Raw genomic sequence first — 20,616 nt, 5'->3', positions numbered from 1 at the left:
ATAAAACATTTATCCAGATAGAGCACATTCTGGGCCATAAAATATATCTTAACAAAATTTAAAAGAATGAAAATAATGTAATGTCTGCTCTCAAACCACAGTGAAATTAAACTAGATATCTATAATGGAAAGGTAGTTGGAAAATCCTAGTATACTTGGAGATTGAATAATACACTTTTATTTATTTATTCCTTTCAAGAGAAAATTAAAATATTTTAAACCAAATGAAAATAAAAGCCAGGCATAGTGGTGTACTCCTGTAGTCCTAGCTACTGGGGAGGCTGAGGTGGGAGGATCACTTGAGCCCAGGAGTTCAAGGTCACAGTAAGCTATGATTGCACCACTGAATTCCAGCCTGGGCATCAGAGTGACAGCCCATCTCTAAAAAAGAAAAAAAAAAATTGGCTGGGTGCAGTGGCTCACACCTGTAATCCCAGCACTTTGGGAGGCTGAGGTGAGTGGATCACCTGAGGTTGGGAGTTTGAGACCAGTTGACCAATATGGAGAAACCTTGACTCTACTAAAAATACAAAAAATTAGCTGGGTGTGGTGGTACATGCCTGTAATCCCAGCTACTCCAGAGGATGAGGCAGGAGAATCACTTGAACCCGGGAGGCAGAGGTTGCAGTGAGCCGAGATCATGCCATTTGCACTCCAGCCTGGGCAAAAAGGGGGAAACTGTCTCAAAAAAATTATATGAAAAACACAACTTACCAAATTTGTGGGATGCAGTAAAAGCAGTGCTTAGAGGGAAATTTATAGCACTGAATCCATATATATGAAAAGAAGAAAGATCTAAAAATCAATAAGCTTCTACCTTAGGAAACTAGAAAAACAAGAACAAATTAAATCTAAACTAAGTAGAAGTAGCTGATCACAGTGTCTCACACCTGTAATCCCAGCACTTTGGGAGGCTGAAGTGGGAAGATTGCTTGAGGATAGGAGTTCAAGACCAGGGTGGGCAATATAGTGAGACTTCGTCTCTACAGATAAAGAAGCAGAAGAATCACTTGAACCCAAGAGTTTGAGGTTACAGTGAGCTATGATTGCATCACTGTACTCCAGCCTAGTGACAAACCCTGTCTATTAAATAAATAAATGAAAAATAGAAGAAAATAGATTATAAAAATTAGAGGAGACATCAATGAAATTAAAAACAGGAAATCAAAATCTGTTTTTTGGAAAAGATTAATAAATCAATGAACCTCTTCCCAACTTAATACCTCCTCTAAAGTATCACAGTAATCAAGTGTGACACCACACTATCACAGTAATCAAGACAGTGTGGTATTGGTGAAAGACTAGAAAAGTAGACCAACAGAATGAATAGAGAGCCCAAAAGTGGACCCATATAAATATAGTCAACTGACCTTTGACAAAGGAGCAAAAGCAAGGCAATGGTGCAAAGATAGTCTTTCAACAAATGGTGCTGGAAACCTGACATCCACATGCAGAAAAAAATGAATCTAGACACAGATCTTACACTCTTCACAAAAATTAACCTAAAATGGGCCACAGACCTAAGAGTAAAACAAAACTATAAAACTCCTAGAAGATAATGGGAAAAAATCTAGATGACCCTGGATTTGGTGATTACTTTTCAGATACAACATCAAAGGCACAATTCATGAAAGAAAGAATTGATAAACTGGACTTTATTAAAATTAAAAAATGTTACTGTGCAAAGGACACTGTGAATAGAATGAAAAGGCAAGCCACAGACTGGGAGAAAATATTTGCAAAAACCATATCTGATAAAGGATTGTTACCCAAAATATACAAAGAACTCTTAAAACTCAATAAAAAAAAAATAATAATAAAAAGAACATGGCTGGGTGTGGTGACTCACACCTGTAATTCAAGCCCTTTGAGAGGCTGAGGTAGGTGAATCACTTTAGGTCAGGAGTTCGAGACCAGCCTGGCTAACATGGTGAAACCCCATCTCTACCAAAAAATACAAAAATTAGTCAGGTGTGTTGGTGTGCCCCTGTAATCCCAGCCACTCGGGAGGTTGAGGCAGGAGAATGCCTTAAACCCAGGAGGCGGAGGTTGCAGTGAGCTAAGATCGCACCACTGCACTCTATCCTGGGTATAAGAGGGAAACTCTCCAAGAAAAAAGAGAAAACAAAGAACCTGACCAAAAAAAACTGGGCCAATGGCCTTAACAGGCACCTGACCAAAGAAGATATTGACTGTAAATAAGTATAGGTAAAGATGTTCCACATCATTAAGTCATCAGGGAAATGCAAATCACACAGCAATGAAGTACCACTATGTATTGATTAGAATGGCCCACATCTAGAACTGACAACACTAAATTCCCTCATGAAGATCTGGAGCAGCAGGAACTCTCTCCTTCATTTCTGGTGGGAGGGAATGCAAAATGGTACAATGAGTTTGGAAGACAGTTTGGCAGTTTCTTATAAAACTAAACATACTCTTGTCATAAGATCCAGCAGACATGCTCTTTGGCATTTACCCAAAGGGACTGAAAACTTAAATCCACACAAAAATCTGCACATAGATGTTTACCACAGCTTTATTTGTAGTTGCCAAAAATCAGAAGCAAAGCAACCAAGTTGTTCTTCGGCAGCTGAGTGAATAAATGGTGGCACATCTAAACAATGGGACATTATTCAGGGCTAAAGAGAGATGAGCCATCAGGCTGGGGGCGGTGGCTCATGTCGGTAATCCCAGTACTTTGGGAGGCCGAGGCAGGTGGATCAGAAGATCAGGAGATTGAAACCATCTTGGCCAACATGGTGAAACCCAGTCTCTACAAAAATACAAAAATTAGCTGAGTGTGGTGGCATGTGCCTGTAATCCCAACTACTTGGGAGGCTGAGGCACAAGAATCACTTGAACCCAGGAGGTGGAAGTTGCAATGAGCTGAGATTGCGCCACTATACTCCAGCCTGGCAACAGAGCAAGACTCCATCTCAAAGAGAGAGAGAGAGAGAGAGAGAGAGAGAGAGAGAGATAGACAGAGAGAGAGAGAGAGAGAGAGAGAGAGAGAGAGAGAGAGAGGCACTATCAAGCCATGAAAAGACATGGAGGAAATTTAAGTGCATGTCAGTAAGTGAAAGAAGCCAATCTGAAAAGGCTACATACTGTGATTCCAACTACATGACACTCTGAAAAAGGTGAAACTATGAAGATAGTGATCAAAGATGAGTGATTGCCAGGGGTTAGGAGGGAGGGAGGGATGAACAAGTGAAGTGCAGAGGATTTCTAGGGCAAGTAAACTACTCTGTATGAGACGATAATGGTAGATACGTGTCATTAAATATTTTTCAAACCCACAGAATGTACAACACCAAAAGGAACCCTAATATAAACTGCAGATTTTGGGTCAATGTAGGTTCAAGAATTGTAACACAGGCACCGCTCTGTGGGCATTGGCAATAATGCATGAAGTTACGCACGTGTCAGGGCAGGGAGCATGGGGTGTCTCTGTATGTCACACTCAATTTTGCTGCAAATCTAAAGTGGCTCTAAACAATAGTCTAACAAAGCAAGATTGGAGAGGAAAATAGATTACATAAAATTATTTTCTTATCTAATTAAAAAGCAAATAGATTTGAAAACTCACCATAGAAGCTACACATTTTTAGAAAAACAGTTGGGTACAATGGCTCATACCTGTAATCCCAGCACTTTGGGAGGCCAAGACAAGAGGATAGCTTGAAGCCAGGAGTTCATGACCAGCGTAGGCAACATAGTAAGACCTCATATCTACAATTTTTTTTCTTTAATTAGCTGAGTGTGGTGGTGTGTGCCTGCAGTCCCAGCTACTCAGGAGGCCGAGGGAAGAGGATTGCTTGAGCCCAGGAGTTCAAAGTTACAGTGAGCTATGATCGTGCCACTGCACTCCAGCTTGGGTGACAGAGTGAGACCCTGTCTCTAAAAACAGAAAAAAACTAAATTAATAAGAGCAAATAACTAGAACAATAATGACCAACTTTCAGGGTGTTAAAAGATACAACCCTTGCTTCGTCATATTGTTTAATGTGCCCGCCGAATTCTACTAAAAACAGACTTTCAACAAAGTTAGAAAAGAAAACCAATATCCAACATTCTCTTGCCTATAAGAGGCACATTACAAATTAAACCACTCAAATAGTCTAAAAGCTGAGGGAAAGCTTAAGACTTATTATGCATAGATACAGAACAAGCAGGTGTTAAAATCCAGGCTGCAATACTGTTGTAGATGTCTGAGAACTCGCAAGATAATGACTAAGCCTGGGAAAGGGACAGACAAAGGTAATTGTTTCCCGGCATCCTGAAAGATAAGAGAATCTTTATGGCCACTGGAGGGATGTAGACTCAGCTGCAGTCTTTCTGGCACCAGAGGAAAAGGCATGTGGTAAACTAGATATTCTGTAATAGGGCCCATGGGGCAAATGCTTCTGTATTATTGATAAAGTGTAGGTTTCACCCACAGGATCCCAGGTGTTCTGTGCAGGTGTGCACACCTGTGGTGGAGGAAGCAGAACAAACTTTAAACTGCCTTCTGTGGATCACATTAGGAAGCCTGGGACAATGAAAGAGCTCCCAGCATCAGATATGCCCAAAAGAATAAGCAAGTAGGATTACCAAAGATACATGGTTTTTTTTTTTTTCCTCAGCAAAAAGCAGTGAAGGTAGTCTCCCTTTAAAAATAAAAATCTGATTATGAAGTAATATTCAAAGTCATATTATATTGAACTAAAAACAGGTAAACTATTTAGTGGAATAGATTTCCTGGAAGTACATGTTAACAATGGTAACAAATCAATATAAGACTAACCAGCAATAATAGATCTATAAAAAAACATATTTTTTTAAATAAAAAATGATCAAAATTACATTCATCTGAAGAAGAATTAGCACCCACTAGGCACTATATATAATAAACTCCAGGTGGGTAAAATTAGGTTAAAATGTTTATTGTGGCTATTTTCTTTCGACTTACCTCAGCATCAGTTTCCCTTTCCCCAACATAGCAATCCCACTGTAATTTCCTAGTGTGAAACTTTTTCTCCCCGAATATATATATATAATGTTAGTGGAAAGGCCAAGTTCTTTCACCGTCTCCCACTTGGAAGCTGAAGGCAAGTCACCCCTCTTCTCCCTGCCCAGTGCAGACAGCTAAGCTCAGCCAACCCAGTGGTCACTCCTGGAACTTTGATTCTTTGTCTCAAAAAAAAAAAAAAAAAAGAGGCCGGGCGCGGTGGCTCAAGCCTGTAATCCCAGCACTTTGGGAGGCTGAGGCAGGTGGATCACGAGGTCAAGAGATCGAGACCATCCTGGTCAACATGGTGAAACCCCGTCTCTACTCAAAATACAAAAAAATTAGCTGGGCGTGGTGGCGCGTGCCTGTAATCCCAGCTACTCAGGAGGCTGAGGCAGGAGAATTGCTTGAACCCAGGAGGCGGAGGTTGCGGTGAGCCGAGATCGCGCCATTGCACTCACTCCAGCCTGGGTAACAAGAGCGAAACTCTGTCTCAAAAAAAAAAAAAAAAAAAGAATCTTGCTCTGTCACCCAGGAGTGCAGTGGCAGGATCTTGGCTCACTGCAACCTCTGCCTTCCGGGTTCAAGCGATTCTCCTGCCTCAGCCTCCCAAGTAACTGGTACTACAGGTGTATACTCCATGCCCGGTTAATTTTTTTTTTGTATTTTTAGTAGAGACGGGTTTTCACTGTGTTAGTTAGCATGATCTCGATCTCCTGACCTCGTGATTCGCCTGCCTCTGCCTCTGCCTCCCAAAGTGCTGGGATTACAGGCATGAGCCACCACGCTTGGCCAGAAAGTATCCTGACAATGATCTGCTTGGTTCTTCTGCTTACTTCTCCCTGTGAGACACATATACCTCTGTATCCCTTTGTTTATTTTATTTTATTTTATTTTATGTTTTTGAGACAGGATCTCACTGTTGCCCAGGCTGGAGTGCAGTGGTGCAACTGTGGCTCACTGTAGCCTCGCCCTCCCAGGCTCAGGCAGTCCTCCAACCTCAGCCTCCCAAGTAGCTGAAACGAGAGGTGCACACCTTCTTTTGTGGCTATTTTTTTTTTTTTTTTTGTAGAGATGGGTTTTCACTATGTTGCCCAGGCCAGTCTCAAACTCCTGGGCTCAAGCAATCCTCCTGCCTTGGCCTCCCAAAGTGCTGGGATTACAGGAGTGAGCCACCGTGCCTATCACCTATCCCTTTAATGTTGGGTTGGCCACAACTTGATTGGCCAATAGAATGTGAGTGGATGTGGTGGCTACCCTTTCAGAGCAGCCTTAGGTAGGATTAGCCAATTTTGCTTCCAAAACGTATTCCGTACTTTATCTACTCCATTCCGTCCTAGCAACACTGGCCAAATCTGAGATAATCTCTGTCAACTACTTCAATAACCTTCCAACTGTCTCCTGTCTTTGGTTGTGTACCTCTGAAAACCATCCTTCACACAGCCGTCAGTGATGTCAAACTGAGCCTTGTAAGGCCACAGATGGATGCCTTCAGTGGCTCCCTCTTTCCCACATGACACTGGAAAGCTGCCATGATTTGGCTTCTACTTACCCCTTCAGCGTCATCCTTGGGCCTTCCCTGCTTCCCACTTTATGTTCAGCAACACTTAACTACCTGAAACACCATGGACACTCCTCCATGCCTTTGTCCATTCTGGTCCAGCCTGCCCTCCTCTCTCTCTTAATTTTTGTCCAAATAACTTGTTTAACTCTCAAGATTCAGCTCCATGTCAGTGCTTCCAGAGTCTTTCCTAGTACTTCCATGGCATGCACTTTCCCTGTGTTTTCTTGGTCCCAGCACACACCCCTGGCATTTCCCACATTAAGTTTAAATGTTATGTTCTGTCTTTTTCTCTTCCAGTAGATTTGCCATCTCCTGGAAAGCAGGGACTATATGTTATTCAGCTTTTTGTCCCCAGACTCTAGCATGATGTCTGACATACAGTAGGTGTTCAATGCACATTAGTGGAGCTGAACTGGACCAAATTAAACATTAACATAAGAAAATTCTGAAAGCCTTCTGTCCCTATTCCTACAAAAGTTGGTGGCATTATAAATAGATTCTTCTGGAAAGCAATATAGCAATATATAACAAAAACTGAAAATGTTCGTTCTCCTTGACATGGTATTTTCCCGTTTGTGAATACCCTCAATGAAATAATCCAAAGGAAAAAAAAAAAAAAAAAAACGTACACAGATGTCCTGGCAACTCTAGTTATAACAGTGAAAACCCTGGAAGCAATCCAAGTGTTTAACAGGGAAATGACTAAGCAAACAATGGGATTATTACGTAGCTATTAAAAAATGACAGAGGTGAGGATTATGTCAACATAGCCAAGTGTGTATCTATCTGCAGGAACGTTAAGTAGTAAAAAGAACACAGGCTAGTGTTTAAACACTAGTGATTAAGGATGCGTTGTACACTAACAAAGATTGGAGGGCAATCTGGAGAAATGAAAATGGCTGGAGGGCAATGCTTGTTGGGTCTTTATTTTCCTGTGCAGTTTCATGAATTTTTGACAATAATAATAATATACTGGCAATATAGACATCCTAGAAATCTTCTGCAGAATAAGTACTCTAAGTTATCCCAGATTGTAGATTCTAAGAGAAAATTTTATGTTAAATTCTTATAAAATTGTTATAATGATATTTCTTTAAGTGAACAAAACATTTTTCTTTAGTTAAATTCAACAAGCAACTATGAGAGCTTGACTATGTTCTAGAGCATTTACATTCTGGTGAAATTCACAAAAATCATGGGCAAAAATCCTCAGGGGAATATGTGTTATTATTTTAATTTACTTTTTTTTTTTTTTTGAGACAAAGTCTGGCTCTATCGCCCAGGCTGGAGGGCAGTGGTGCAATCTTGGCTCACTGCATTCTCACCTCCCAGGCCCAAACCACCCTCCTACCCCTCCATAGCCTCCCAAGTATCTGGGACTACAGGCCTACGCCACCGAGGTAACTGCCTCAGCCTCCCAAAGTGCTGGGATTACAGACATGAGCCATTGTGCCTGGTCGAATTTATTTTTACTTTGGTGAATGTACATATTAGAAGAGATGACAAAGGAAAGTCTGCAAGACCTTTGGACTAAACCTCACATTCATGAATTGTTTCAATTTTATTTTTATTTTATTTATTTATTTATTTTGAGACAGAGTATGGCTCTGCTGCCCAGACTGGAGTGCAGTGGGGCAGTCTTGGCCTACTGCAACCTCTGTCTCCTGGGCTCTAGTGATCCTCCCACCTCAGCCTTCCCAGTATCTGGGACTGCAGGTGCAGGCCACCATGCCCGGCTAATTTTTGTATTTTTTGTAGAGATGGGGTTTTGCCATGTTGTCCAGGCTGGTATCGGACTCCTGGGCTCTGTCACCCAGGCTGGAGTGCAGTGGTGTGATCTTGGCTCACTGCAGCCTCACCTTCCAGGCTCAAATCATCCTCCCACCCGACCTTAGCTCAAGTGATTCTTCCACCTTGGCCTCCCAAAGTCCTAGGATTGCAGGGTGAGCCACCACGCCCACCCTCAATTTTATGTTTCGACGTCTCCAAAAGAGGTCCTATATTTAGTCACTGAGATATACTGTTAAGGATTAAAAGGAAAAAGTCATCATCATATGACTTTAAACTTATGCTACTTTTCCACTTAGTGCACTATGAATTAATATTTTATAAATCCGTGATTATATTGTGAGTAGCAAAATATTAATATTATAAGATATATCACATTGCAATTAAGAGAAATAAGCCACAAATTTTTATATTCCATTATAGAATTTCTTCGTTTTTAAAATTAACTGAGAGGCTGGGCGTGGTGGCTCTTGCCTGTAATCCCAGCACTTTGGAAGGCTGAGGCAGGTGGATCATCTGAGGTCAGGAGTTCAAGACCATTCTGGCCAACATGATGAAACCCTGTCTCTGCTAAAAATACAAAAAATTAGCCGGGTGTGGTGGTGGGCACCTGTAATCCTAGCTACTTGGGAGGCTGAGGCAGGAGAATCGCTTGAACCTGGGAGATAGAGGTTGCAGTGAGCTGAGACTGTGCCATTGCACTCCAGCCTGGGCAACAAGAGCAAAACTCCATTTCAAAAATAAATAAATAAATAAAAAACAAAACAAAACTGACAGCCTCAAAAAATGGAAGTGGTCCAGGCCTCTGGGAGGCCTTGAACATAATTATCACTTTATCTTTAAAATGCGATAGTTTTAAGTAGGGACCTAAAGCAAATGGGTTGTTAATAACTGTATAAACACCTAGCTAACATAGTCCCGTCACTAGACTTACTGTTTCTGCAGCCACGTGACTGGCAGTCAGAAAACTACCAGTTCCTAGAGCAGTGGTTCACAAACCCGGCTGCAGGTAGGAATCACCTGCATTTTCCCAGATTCCACTCCAGATCTCCAGGGCTGGGGCCTGGAGATCCCTATCCTTAAAAAGCTCTCTCTGGGCGCGGTGGCTCAAGCCTGTAATCCCAGCACTTTGGGAGGCCGAGGCAGGTGAATCACGAGGTCAAGAGACCAAGACCATCCTGGTCAACATGGTGAAACCCTGTCTCTACTAAAAATACAAAACATTAGCTGGGCATGATGGCGCGTGCCTGTCTGTAATCCCAGCTACTCAGGAGGCTGATAATTGCCTGAACCCAGGAGGTGGAGGTTGCGGTGAGCTGAGATTGTGCCATTGCACTCCAGCGTGGGTAACAAGCACGAAACTCCGTCTCAAGGAAAAAAAAAAAACAAAAACAACAACAACAACAAAAAGCTGTCTCTTTTCTTCCTACACTGAATTTCCTTATGGAATTCAAACTACTATAGCTAATACTGCGGTTCAGCTGCATCAAGAGTGAGAACTTGTCTCTCCAAAAAGCCAAAAAATGAGGCGGGAGGATCACTTAAGCTTAAGAGGCTGAGGCTGCAGTGAGGCCTGATCGTGCCATTGACTTTCACCTGAGTGACAGAGCGAGACCATCTCAAAAAAAAAAAGAGCGTTGAACAGATCTGAAGCCCAGTTTGAGGGCCAACCACTGTTTTTAATGTAGTCTCTCCAGGGTGATGTGTTGGAAGTGCCCAACAAATAATTTATAAAAAAGAAGTTTGAGAATGTGGTCCACAGATTTTTTTGGGGAAATTGACCACACAGAACTTTTGATCAAAATGCCTTCATTTGTTCCTCAAATTTCTTTCTTCTTCTTTTTTTTTTTTTGTGAAAGAGGTGGCTTTTCATTCGGCCGGGAGTCTTGGCAGACTCGCGTCTCAAGAACCGAGCTCTTGTTCCTCAAATTTCTTATTGTGTCTTTACTACATGAAGTAAACAAATGCTGGCTGGGCATGGTGGCTCACACCTGTAATCCCAACACTTCGAAAGGCCGAGGCAGGCAGATCACTTGAGGTCAGGTGTTTGAGACTAGCCTGGTCAACATGGCAAAATACTGTCTTTACAAAAATACAAAAATTAGCCAGGTGTGGTGGTGTGTGCTTGTATTCCCAGCTTCTCAGGAGGCTGAGGCAGGAGAATCCTTTGAACCCGGGAGGTGGAGTTTGCAGTGAACTGAGATCATGCCACTGCACTATAGCCTGGGCAACAGACTGAGACTCTGTCTTAAAAAAAACAAACTAAACAAATGCTGAATTGAAATTGTTAAGTTCAAGTGTAAGTGTCAGTTCTTATAAACAAGGTAAAGTCCCAGTTTTTCGTTTTGTTTTGTTTTGTTTTGTTTTGGAAACAGAGTCTTACTCTGTTGCCCAGGCTGGAGTGCAGTGGCTTGATCTTGGCTCACTGTAACCTCTGCCTCCCAGGTTCAAGTGATCCTCCTGCCTCAGCCTCCCGAGTAGCTGGGACTACAGGCGCACGCCACCACACCCAGCTTTTTTTTTTTTTTTTTTTGAGGTGGAGTTTCGCTCTTGTTACCCAGGCTGGAGTGCAATGGCGTGATCTCGGCTCACCACAACCTCCGCCTCCTGGGTTCAAGCAATTCTCCTGCCTCAGCCTCCCGAGCTGGGATTACAGGCAGGCGCCACCATGCCCAGCTAACTTTTGTATTTTTACTAGAGATGGGGTTTCATCATGTTGACCAGGATGGTCTTGATCTCTTGACCTCATGATCCGCCCGCCTCGGCCTCCCAAAGTGCTGGGATTACAGGTGTGAGCCACCGTGCCCCGCCATTTTTTTTTTTTGTATTTTTAATAGAGACTGGGTTTCACCATGTTAGTCAGACTGGTCTCTAATTCTTGACCTCAGGTGATCCACCAGCCTCGGCCTCCCAAAGTGCTGGGATTATAGGCATGAGCCACGGCGCCCGGCCTAGTTGTGGTTTTTTACTTTTTTTTTTTTTTTTGAGATGAGATCTCACTTTATCACCCAGGCCGCATTGCAGTGGTACCATTATAGCTCACTGCAGCCTTGACCTCCTGGGCGCAAGTAATCCTCCTGCCTCAGCCTCCTGAATAACTGGGACTACAGGTATAAGTCACTATGCCTTGCCAATTTTAAAATTTTTTGTAAAGATGGGGTCTTAACTATGTTGACCAGGCTGGTCTCAAACCCTTGACTTCAAGCGATCCTCCTTCCTCTGCCTCCCAAAGTGCTTGGATTACAGGCATGGGCCACCATGACCAGCCAAAGTACCAGGTTTCTGTGGGCAGTAAAACTTCAGCCCAAACTGTCAAATAACTCAATTGTTTTTGCCTCCATAAAGAATCAAATACAAGGAAAATGGTTTTTCAACACAGAGAAAAACAAATTCCAAGATACGGGCTGAGGTCCGTATACATGCTGCCTATTCTCCTTTACCTTCTGGTTCTTCATCCTACCTCTGAACTATGGTATCGATGCTCTGAAGAAGACCCTGCATCCCAGCAGTATTCCTCATCTATAAAATATTGAATTGTGTTCCTTTAAACCCCAAACATACAAGATGATGTCCAGGGAAGTTAGAGGAACATGTGTCAGTTGAAGAATCAGGGGTATGGTCCCTCCTGTCTATCTCCCCAGTTTACCCTGGCCCACGTCCCATTTGAAGTGACCATGTATATGGAGACAGAGGAGGATATTCTTCCACTTTTAACCTCAAAAGGAGACAGTGGAGGCATCTAGATCAAGGTAACAGTTATCCTTTGAGGAGCTGTGACAAGAATATTTGGAAGTGGACCAAATCCAGAATAATCAAGCTTGAAAGGACTATAATTGTAAGCAGTAGCAAATGCTGTTGTGTTGATAAATACAAAGTACAGTCATAAAGGTGGGGGATTTAATCATGTTCCAGAATGATATGGCTGTTAAGGCTTTCCAGGTAAGCCAGAGAGTTGAGACAATCCTCATTCAAGTAAGAAACGAATTTGCCCCTCCTTATCTGCAGGTGAGTGTTAGAAGGACGACGGATGGATTTGAGGCCTTGTAGTAGGACTGAATTCCCAGGATGAGCTCCAACCACCTCTGAACACCCCAGAGATATCTATGTTCCATGTGGTCTAGTCTGCACCAAGGCCATAGAAGCTACCCTCACTTTTCCTTGCTGAATTATCAAAATAATTGCCCTCAGCCCATGCCTCACGACCCTGTAGACAGAATCCACTCATTTCCCTATCACATGGGCTACAATTGCTACTTCAAATGAAAACCTGGGAAGCCAATTCTCTGCTGCGGCTGAAAGTGTATAATTAGCTTCTCTTGCAGTCTGTCCCCACTGATTTTTCTGACGCATGTTGCCTGGAGTGTGCCCTTTCTGGGACCTCCAATGTCTTCTCCACAGCTGGAGATGCCCAAAACTGCACGCAGCACTTCCTGTGGGTGTGGCCTTGCATTCTTAGGACTGAAGCGTACCCGTTACATGCCAAATGGATCACAGGCTCCAGCCACTCACAGATTCACAATACTTTTAAAAATATAGCAGTGGAGCATGAGTGGCTATATCAGATATGAGGGGTTTCCACCCCCTCCCTTGTCTTTTAAAATATGATTTTGTAATGCTGGCCTGAAGAAACACTATAATTGGTCAGCCTGGGGTGCGTTTGAAGGCCTTCGCTATTGCGTCATTCGCCATTCTCAGGAGAGGAAAGGCAGGGTATCCCCCCGGGAGAATGACAACACACTTGTTTCAAGTTAGGGAAGAGCCTGCGGTTCTCTTCCTGAGTTTGGGGAAAAGCGAACACACAATGTTCATTTCCTAAATACGGGATGTGCTGTGCTGGCAGGTCATTTTCCACCATGTCACATCCTTCTGGATGAAGGCAGCAGGGGTCAGGACAGGAAATGGCAAATTCTCAGAATGAGACAAGGCTTTCCCAGGGCAGCCATTGGTTCTCTGGAACTATAAAGCACACTCATCCAGAAACGGCCTCAGATTTTACTTTGGTTCTCTGGAACTATAAAGCACACTCATCCAGAAACGGCAGCCAGAAGTGAATGGTAAGTGGGGAACCCAGAGGCATATATTTGGGATGACTTTTTCTCATTTTCTCTTTTTACCTGGAAAATTATCCCTGGTGGACTGGATTATGGAAACATGGAAGTAAAATTAAGTCCTATGAGTCAGGAGATGAGGATTCTAGCCTGGGCTCTGTAAAGGATCAGCTGCTTCTAGAACATGTCTGATGCAGGTGATTCTTCCAGACAAGAATAATGGTTTCTGCCCTGATAGCTCACAGCTTTGAAATGCTCTATTTCTATGGGTCATTTGCCACTTTTAAGAAGTTCCTGATAATGAAGAGTACAGTGGACACGAAGATGGGAATCTTGGCAACTAGGATGAATGTACTTTTCCACCAAGATGTACAATTTGTTAATATCTTCGTCAGTCATCTTCAGTTGGTTTCAACTTAGTACAAGTTGTTGAACAAAAATTTTGGCCACTTTATTCAACCATTACTCATTTTTTTTAAAGGAAACTTTCTTAATAAAGAGACATAATGGTATTAATTTAATGTAACTTAGTTTAAATTAAGCACCCAGCAAAGACTGATATTTCTGAAGGTCCAAGGAGCCCTATTTAGAATAAACAGCCCTAGTTAGAATAAAGAGCGCAAACCTCATTTTAGGTTTGACTCTAAGAAAAAGAGGCTGGAAGAATCACGAGCAGAAGAGCTGCTTCAGGCAAGCATCTAACTTAGATTAGTTTCTTCTGCTTGGTAGAAAATATGATTTTTAAGGTTTTGGTGACGTGTTTTCCATTTATTAGAGAAAGAGAGAAAAGTATGTTGCAAAACTCCTAGGATCCAATTTTCATATAATGAAAGGGTTTTGCAAACTGTACAACCTACCACTTACAAAGTGTTATCTTAAATAGAGCAAAGGCCTCAGTATTGGAGAAGCCTTCTAATACCACGCCCCTCCCAGTTTAAATCTTATTTAACACATAGCTGACGAAACCCGTCGTAAGCGTTCCTTGGGAGAGAAGCAGAAGATAGCACCATTCCTGTTTCCATATGCAGAGATAAGGCCCTGAGAACTTGCAGGGCTCCGGATTCCGGAACAGGTCTTCTTTGAGAACCTGACCCACCACGATCCACTGCCAGCAGACCCGTTCCCCTAGCGTTGCAGGGGATGCTCCGCTGAACTCGTGCCAACTTCCCGCGGGGGCCCGGGAAGCGGGGGCGGGAGCGGCGGCTGGCTCGGAGACTCCAGGCTGATCGCTCGTCTGTGTTCCCACAGGGCATGGAGAGGCCGGCGGCCCGGGAGCCGCAGGGGCCCGACGCGCTGCGGCGCTTCCAGGGCTTGCTGCTGGACCGCCGCGACCTGCTGCACGGCCAGGTGCTGCGCCTGCGCGAGGTGGTGCGCCGCCTGGAGCGCCTGCGCAGACGCTCCCTGGCGGCCAACGTGGCTGGCAGCTCGCTGAGCGCCGCGGGCGCCCTGACCGCCATCGTGGGACTCTCGCTCAGCCCTGTCACGCTGGGAGCTTCGCTGGTGGCGTCGGCCGTGGGGCTGGGGGTGGCCACAGCCGGAGGGGCTGTCACCATCACGTCCGACCTCTCGCTGATTTTCTGCAACTCCCGGGAGCTGCGGAGGGTGCAGGAGATCGCGGCCAGCTGCCAGGACCAGATGCGCGAGATCCTGAGCTGCCTTGAGTTCTTCTGCCGCTGGCAGGGCTGCGGGGACCGCCAGCTGCTGCAGTGCGGGAGGAACGCCTCCATCGCCCTATACAATTCTGTCTACTTCATCGTCTTCTTTGGCTCACGTGGCTTCCTTATCCCCAGGCGGGCGGAAGGGAACACCAAGATTAGCCAGGCCGTGCTGAAGGCCAAGATTCAAAAACTGGCCGAGAGCCTGGAGTCCTGCACTGGGGCTCTGGACGAACTCAGCGAGCAGCTGGAGTCCCGCGTCCAGCTCTCCACCAAGTTCAGCTGTGGCCACGACCTCAAGATCTCTGCTGACCAACGTGCAGAGCTGTTGTTCTGAGAACATCCTTTCCTCCTAATGATCGAGGCCAGCAAATCATCCCCATGGGATGCTCCAGATTTTGTAGCTCCCTTAGGAAAACACCAACTTGGCTTAGGAGCCGAAGGCAAAAGATGAGAAAAACTGTTTTCGAAGTGGGTGGGTCCCCACAGCGCTTCTTTTCCCATCACCGTGACAGCTGCCTGGGCTTGAGTGCTACGGACTTTTCAGTTGTGTGATTCTAGTGGAAGAATGTGACCCCAAAACTGTTTTTCTTTTATCAGAACCTTTCTGTCTAAACACAGCTGGACAGGCACTTCTGTTTTAAAGTTATTCCAGGGTCCCTGACCCTGCCCTGTTGGCTTGAGCTGAGACTGGAGAGGGTGCCACCCACTGGGTCCTTGCCAAGTCCTACTAGTCTTTGAAGTCCTCAAAATGCCCGTGAGAGGAGGCACTTGCTTTTTAAAGGCAGACACTTGCCTCTCTAGCTAGAGTTTCTGATACAAAGAACTCCAGAATTCAGAGCAAATCAGCCCTTCTCTGAACGTCATAGGGCGGTTCGGGACCCAGAGAGGACCCTGTTCCTCTTTGCTTTCCTTTCAGCTCACCCACTGCCAGATGCAGCCTGAATATGGAGTGGGCCTTTCCTGAGTGGCTCCCAGTCCAGTCCTCCAAGTACTCAGAGGGGAAGTCTGCCAAACCATCTTCTAAGTCCCGCTCCGTCACGTGAAGCAGCTGAGGCCCAGATAGATGGAGCGACTGATAACTTCATTTCCCAACACCATTGTGTTCAGAAGAGAGTGATGGGTTTTGAGTTAGACCTTCCTGGGTTTGAGACAGGGATTGTCACTGCTGTTTGAGCATAGCCACCTGATCTCTCTGAGACTGTGTAAAACAAAGATGATAAAACCTCACCCTGCTGCGAGACATTAAATGAGCCAAAGTGCCTAGCATAGCGCTGTAGTGTAGTCCCTGGAATGGCAAATTAACACCACCCAGGAACTTGTTAGAAAGCAAATTCTTGGACACAATCCCCCAATTTATGGAATCAGAAACTCTGGATGTGGGGCCCAGCAACCTGAGTTTCAACGATTTCTATAGGTGGTTCTGTGGCACACTAAGGTTTGAAAACCACTGCAACAAATGCTAACTTCTAATCCTCTCAATGAGCTTTCACGAAGTCTGACAAAAGACAAACTGTGTCCCAGGAGCCAGAGAGAGAATGATTGTGTGTGTGTGCACGCGCATGTGCATCCTGGGGCAGTGTCTCACCATATGAACTAAGGGACGTAACACTATAAACCCATTAGAGGGCAGTGTTTCCCACTTATTGTAGAAACTGGTACAGAAAGGAATGTGAAGTTCCTGAAACTGAGCTTTCTCTATTACTACCTTCTCCGAAAAGCGCCAGTCCATGTATTTTTTAATTTATTTTAAGTTTGTAATTTAATTATTGTTTATTATTTGCATTTAATTTTATTAAATCATCACATTTAGAAAATAATAAGAGCAAGTTTCTAAATGGAAGACTGCTGAGGCTCTTTGCAAGAGATGAGATTAAGTTTGAGTTTCTAAGGCAAAGCATGAGCTGGAAACAGCATTGCTTTCCTTGAATGTCTCTCTCCTTCAGGGGGATTTTTTTCCTCTAGTGTTTTAAATGATCCATTTAAGTAAGCATGGAGAATGTTGAATAGCAAGGCCAGAAGCTGAGTTTAAGCTTGTAATGGAGGCTTGCATTGTGGGATATATAACTGAGGAAGCATATTTATCCTGAACGTATTTTGCCAGAAGATAACACTTGACCTGGGAAAAAAACCTATTTAGTTCAGGAAAAATAAAAATTTAGAGATACGTGAAGGAAGCACTTAGACCTTGCAAGCCTGATGTCCTATGAAGTTATGTCTCATAGGTGACAGACAGAATAGCATGACTTATGGTGGTGATGTGTTGCATTTTCACTTTGGGGTCCGTAAGAAGCTGTCAGTGAAAATATGTACAATTCCTTCATTTTCCATTCTTAACAGCTGTAATGTTGAAAAATAAGTTGAAAAGTCTTTGGGACCATACATGTGAAAACTGTGCCTCTATTATTTAATTATTTAATATGCTATAAATGTACCTAATCAACCCCCATCCTTCCCAATGATGGCAGTATGTCTGAGGAAGTATAATTTCAGTACTGGGGTTGGGGAGAGGAGGTGATATTTCTATATTTTTATTTTTTCTATAAATTGCAATTGTCTGTATCCTGGTTTATTTTGAAAGGTATATTGGTTTATTTTCAAGCTGATGTAATCTCCTAGACTGCCTCACCCAGATGCTGGCATTTTTTTTTTTTTTTTTTTTTTTTTTGAGACAGAGTCTCATTCTGTCACCCAGGCTGGAGTGCAGTGGTTTGATCTCGGCTCACTGCAACCTCTGACTCCTGGGTTCAAGCCATTCTCCTGCTTCAGCCTCCTGAGTAGCTGGGTTTACAGATGTGCAGCAGCACACCCAGCTATTGTTTTGTATTTTTACTAGAGATGGGTTTTCACCATATTGGCCAAGCTGGTCTTGAACTCCTGGCCTTATGTGATCTTCCCACCTTGGCCTCCCAAAGTGCTGGGATTACAGGTGTGAGCCACCTCACCTGGCCAGATGCTAGCATTTTAGATCGCCGGGATGTACTTCATGTTGTTAGTTGTGTTGTGGGATAAAGGTACAACCATTCCCTAACTCTATCTTTTATTAATGCTTAAGTTTAAATTATATTCTTCCAATGCCTAAGCTATTCCTTAGAAATAAACTGGGCACTTCTGGAAGCAGCATCAACAGCAGCAGCAAACTTTTCTTGTCATTAAGATATTTTGGATGTATCAAAAGTTCTATACTTTTGAAGTTATGATTTCAGTGGCCCACTTTATATCTAAGGAAGAGTGTCTACTTTGGAACAATACTTTGCACATAGTAGGAACTTAAGAAATGCATTTGAATAATTTAATTGACTGTTTAGCTATCTTAATGAGAATGTGTTGATAACAAAACATCATCCATCCCTTTATGTGTAAGATTGGAGCCTCTACCAAGATTTAGTCAATTTCAGTTAGAATGATTCTAGAAACAAATATTTATTTATTTCTTTTATGGGGATTTGAGTAAGGCTTTTCCTTAAGGTCTTCATTCTATAAATGAAAAGGTTGAAATGTATGTTGTAAAAGGGAAGAAGGAAGAGGGATATTTAGATGTTAAGTGTACTTCACAAAAATGTCAGAATTTGAGAAATAAATATGTTTGTACTAAATGTTTAAGTGCTTCTCGGGTTTGCAATCATTTGGGTGGTTTTGTTTCACAATAACGGAGATTCACTGGGTTCCACATTTTAAGGATTCAGTAAAACTACATTTTGTTCCATTAAAAAAATAATCCTTAGCAAACATTCGGATCCTAACTGCTTTGATGCACTTCCCTCGGGCACCTGTCATTTCCAATATGGCAAGTGTCAAAATCAAAAGTATTTACTGGGAGAAAAAGGAGAGGAGTGGTTGTGGAAATCTCCCTAAATCAGATATGTCAAGCCATTAGCCAACGTGGTATATTTCTCAATCAATACTTTAGAGTGAATTGAGATACTGAGATACAGACATTGTGCAGAGATAAATGGGGATACAGTCAAATGTAGCAACTCTTGAGTTCATTTTTTTCCCACTGTAGCAAAATTAACGCTTTCCCTTTATTGAAATAAATTGCTCATTCCTCAAACTTTTTGATCTTTCTGTAATTAATTTCCTAGTTTTACGTTTCCTTGGATATGAAGTAATAACTTTGAAATAGGGCAGATGTTTAATCATTTTCACTTAGAATATTCAGATCAAACTATATGAATCAATTTTTTAAAAGTATTCAATGCATACACAGGAATTCCCTTATTGCCTTGAAATCAGACTTCCAGCAGTCTCAAAACCTTTGAACATAATTATAACTTGGGAAGGAATTGAAAGGAAACCTAGAATCAGCCAAATTAGCCTTCACACAATCCAAACACTGAAGAGAGGTGGACAAGGAGAGTGAAGGGCCGCATGTATATCAGGAAAGCAAAACTTTCCTGAAAATCTCTGGGGGACTTAACCTTGCAAGTCACCGATCTTGACCATGCAAGGCAGGCTGGGAAATGTATTTTTAGCTAAGAACAACGTAGCCCCTAGTAGTATTAAGATTCTGTTGGTAAGAAAGGAAAGGAGGGTGACCATTGAGTAGGGGGTCCAGCAATCCAAACAAAAAGCCTATTGTGGTTGCTGCAGCCAGTTGGGAGCAACTGCTGTGGAGATGACCTCACTATCTGAGTGCCAGCTGCACCTTGGAAACATTCCTGGGTCTGGAGGCTGCACTGTTAATGACTGTACAACCAAAAAAGGCTGTGTTGGCAGGCCCCTGACTGTTTGCAGAGGCCAGCCGCAAGCTGGGATCCTATCTTTGCTGAAGCATATGGTATTCCTGTAGTAACAAGTGTCCTTTTAGTTAATTGCAATAAATCTCTTGTTGAGTTGACAGGAGGTTGGGATGTTACTTTTTGCTCCTGGCAGACTCATAAGAGGAAAAGTAAACCCTGCTGTGGTCTGGAATAGGACAAAGAGTGAGCCCTTAGATCTGAAAACAATCTCTTAGCAACCAGAGAGTTGTTAGGAGAGGGGAAATCGTGCTGATAAAGCAAGATCCATCCAGGGGCCAGGAATGCACATTAGGGGGTCCTCGGCACCTCACACCTGACTAGCATTAGCACTGGGTTGCGGAGAGAAGGCTCTGAGATACGGTCTTTGCTTGCACACGTAGAGACTGTGTGTACGAAGCTCTATCTGCAGAAAATAATGCTTAATCTAATTTTGTATTTACACTATAACCCCAGAGGTGGGAGGACAGGCAGGCCTGTGACCTGATTTGCCCTGAGCTTTAGCCATGGGTCACTGCCAAGGCCTCTGCCTCCCTTACATACAGGAGCAGCCAGATCCTGGCTTCCTTCAGCATTTGTGTGAATACGGTTGCCAAATTCACCAAAATAATTGTAACTGGGAGAAGCTTTTTGTGTAGATGCAGTTTGGGGTAGGGGTGATGTCTAAAAATCTTTCTGTTAGGTGAAACTTATTTTTCTAGGGCTCCCTGGTTGATAAGCAGACATTTGTTTCTGCCCTTACTTTGTATTAAAACTGCACTCTCAAAATATTATTTAAAAACAGTATTTTTCTCACTGCTTAAATAAAATGACATTTCAATAACATTGA

At 43.3% G+C, this 20,616-nt stretch overlaps 1 protein-coding gene across 5 annotated transcripts in view; it reads left to right on the top strand.

The window, feature by feature from the left end:
• APOLD1 (apolipoprotein L domain containing 1) overlaps positions 1 to 19,485 on the top strand; it is a 68,897-nt gene extending 49,412 nt beyond the window's left edge. For 4 of the 5 annotated variants that reach the window (XM_074403271.1, XM_074403269.1, XM_074403268.1 and 1 more), the window contains one exon: positions 14,642 to 19,485. In XM_074403271.1, the coding sequence (XP_074259372.1) occupies positions 14,642 to 15,385 (744 nt within the window). In that variant the 3' untranslated portion in view covers positions 15,386 to 19,485. Of the gene's footprint in view, positions 1 to 11,199; positions 13,400 to 14,641 lie in introns of those variants that run through there. The other variant, XM_003934531.4, reaches the window with a different exon arrangement.
• The last annotated feature ends 1,131 nt before the right edge of the window (positions 19,486 to 20,616 follow it).

The sequence above is a fragment of the Saimiri boliviensis genome, chromosome 7, assembly GCF_048565385.1.
Source record: "Saimiri boliviensis isolate mSaiBol1 chromosome 7, mSaiBol1.pri, whole genome shotgun sequence".
Taxonomy (NCBI): domain Eukaryota; kingdom Metazoa; phylum Chordata; class Mammalia; order Primates; family Cebidae; genus Saimiri; species Saimiri boliviensis.
Note: the sequence above shows the minus strand (reverse complement) of the source record. Positions and strands in the feature narration are given on the sequence as shown.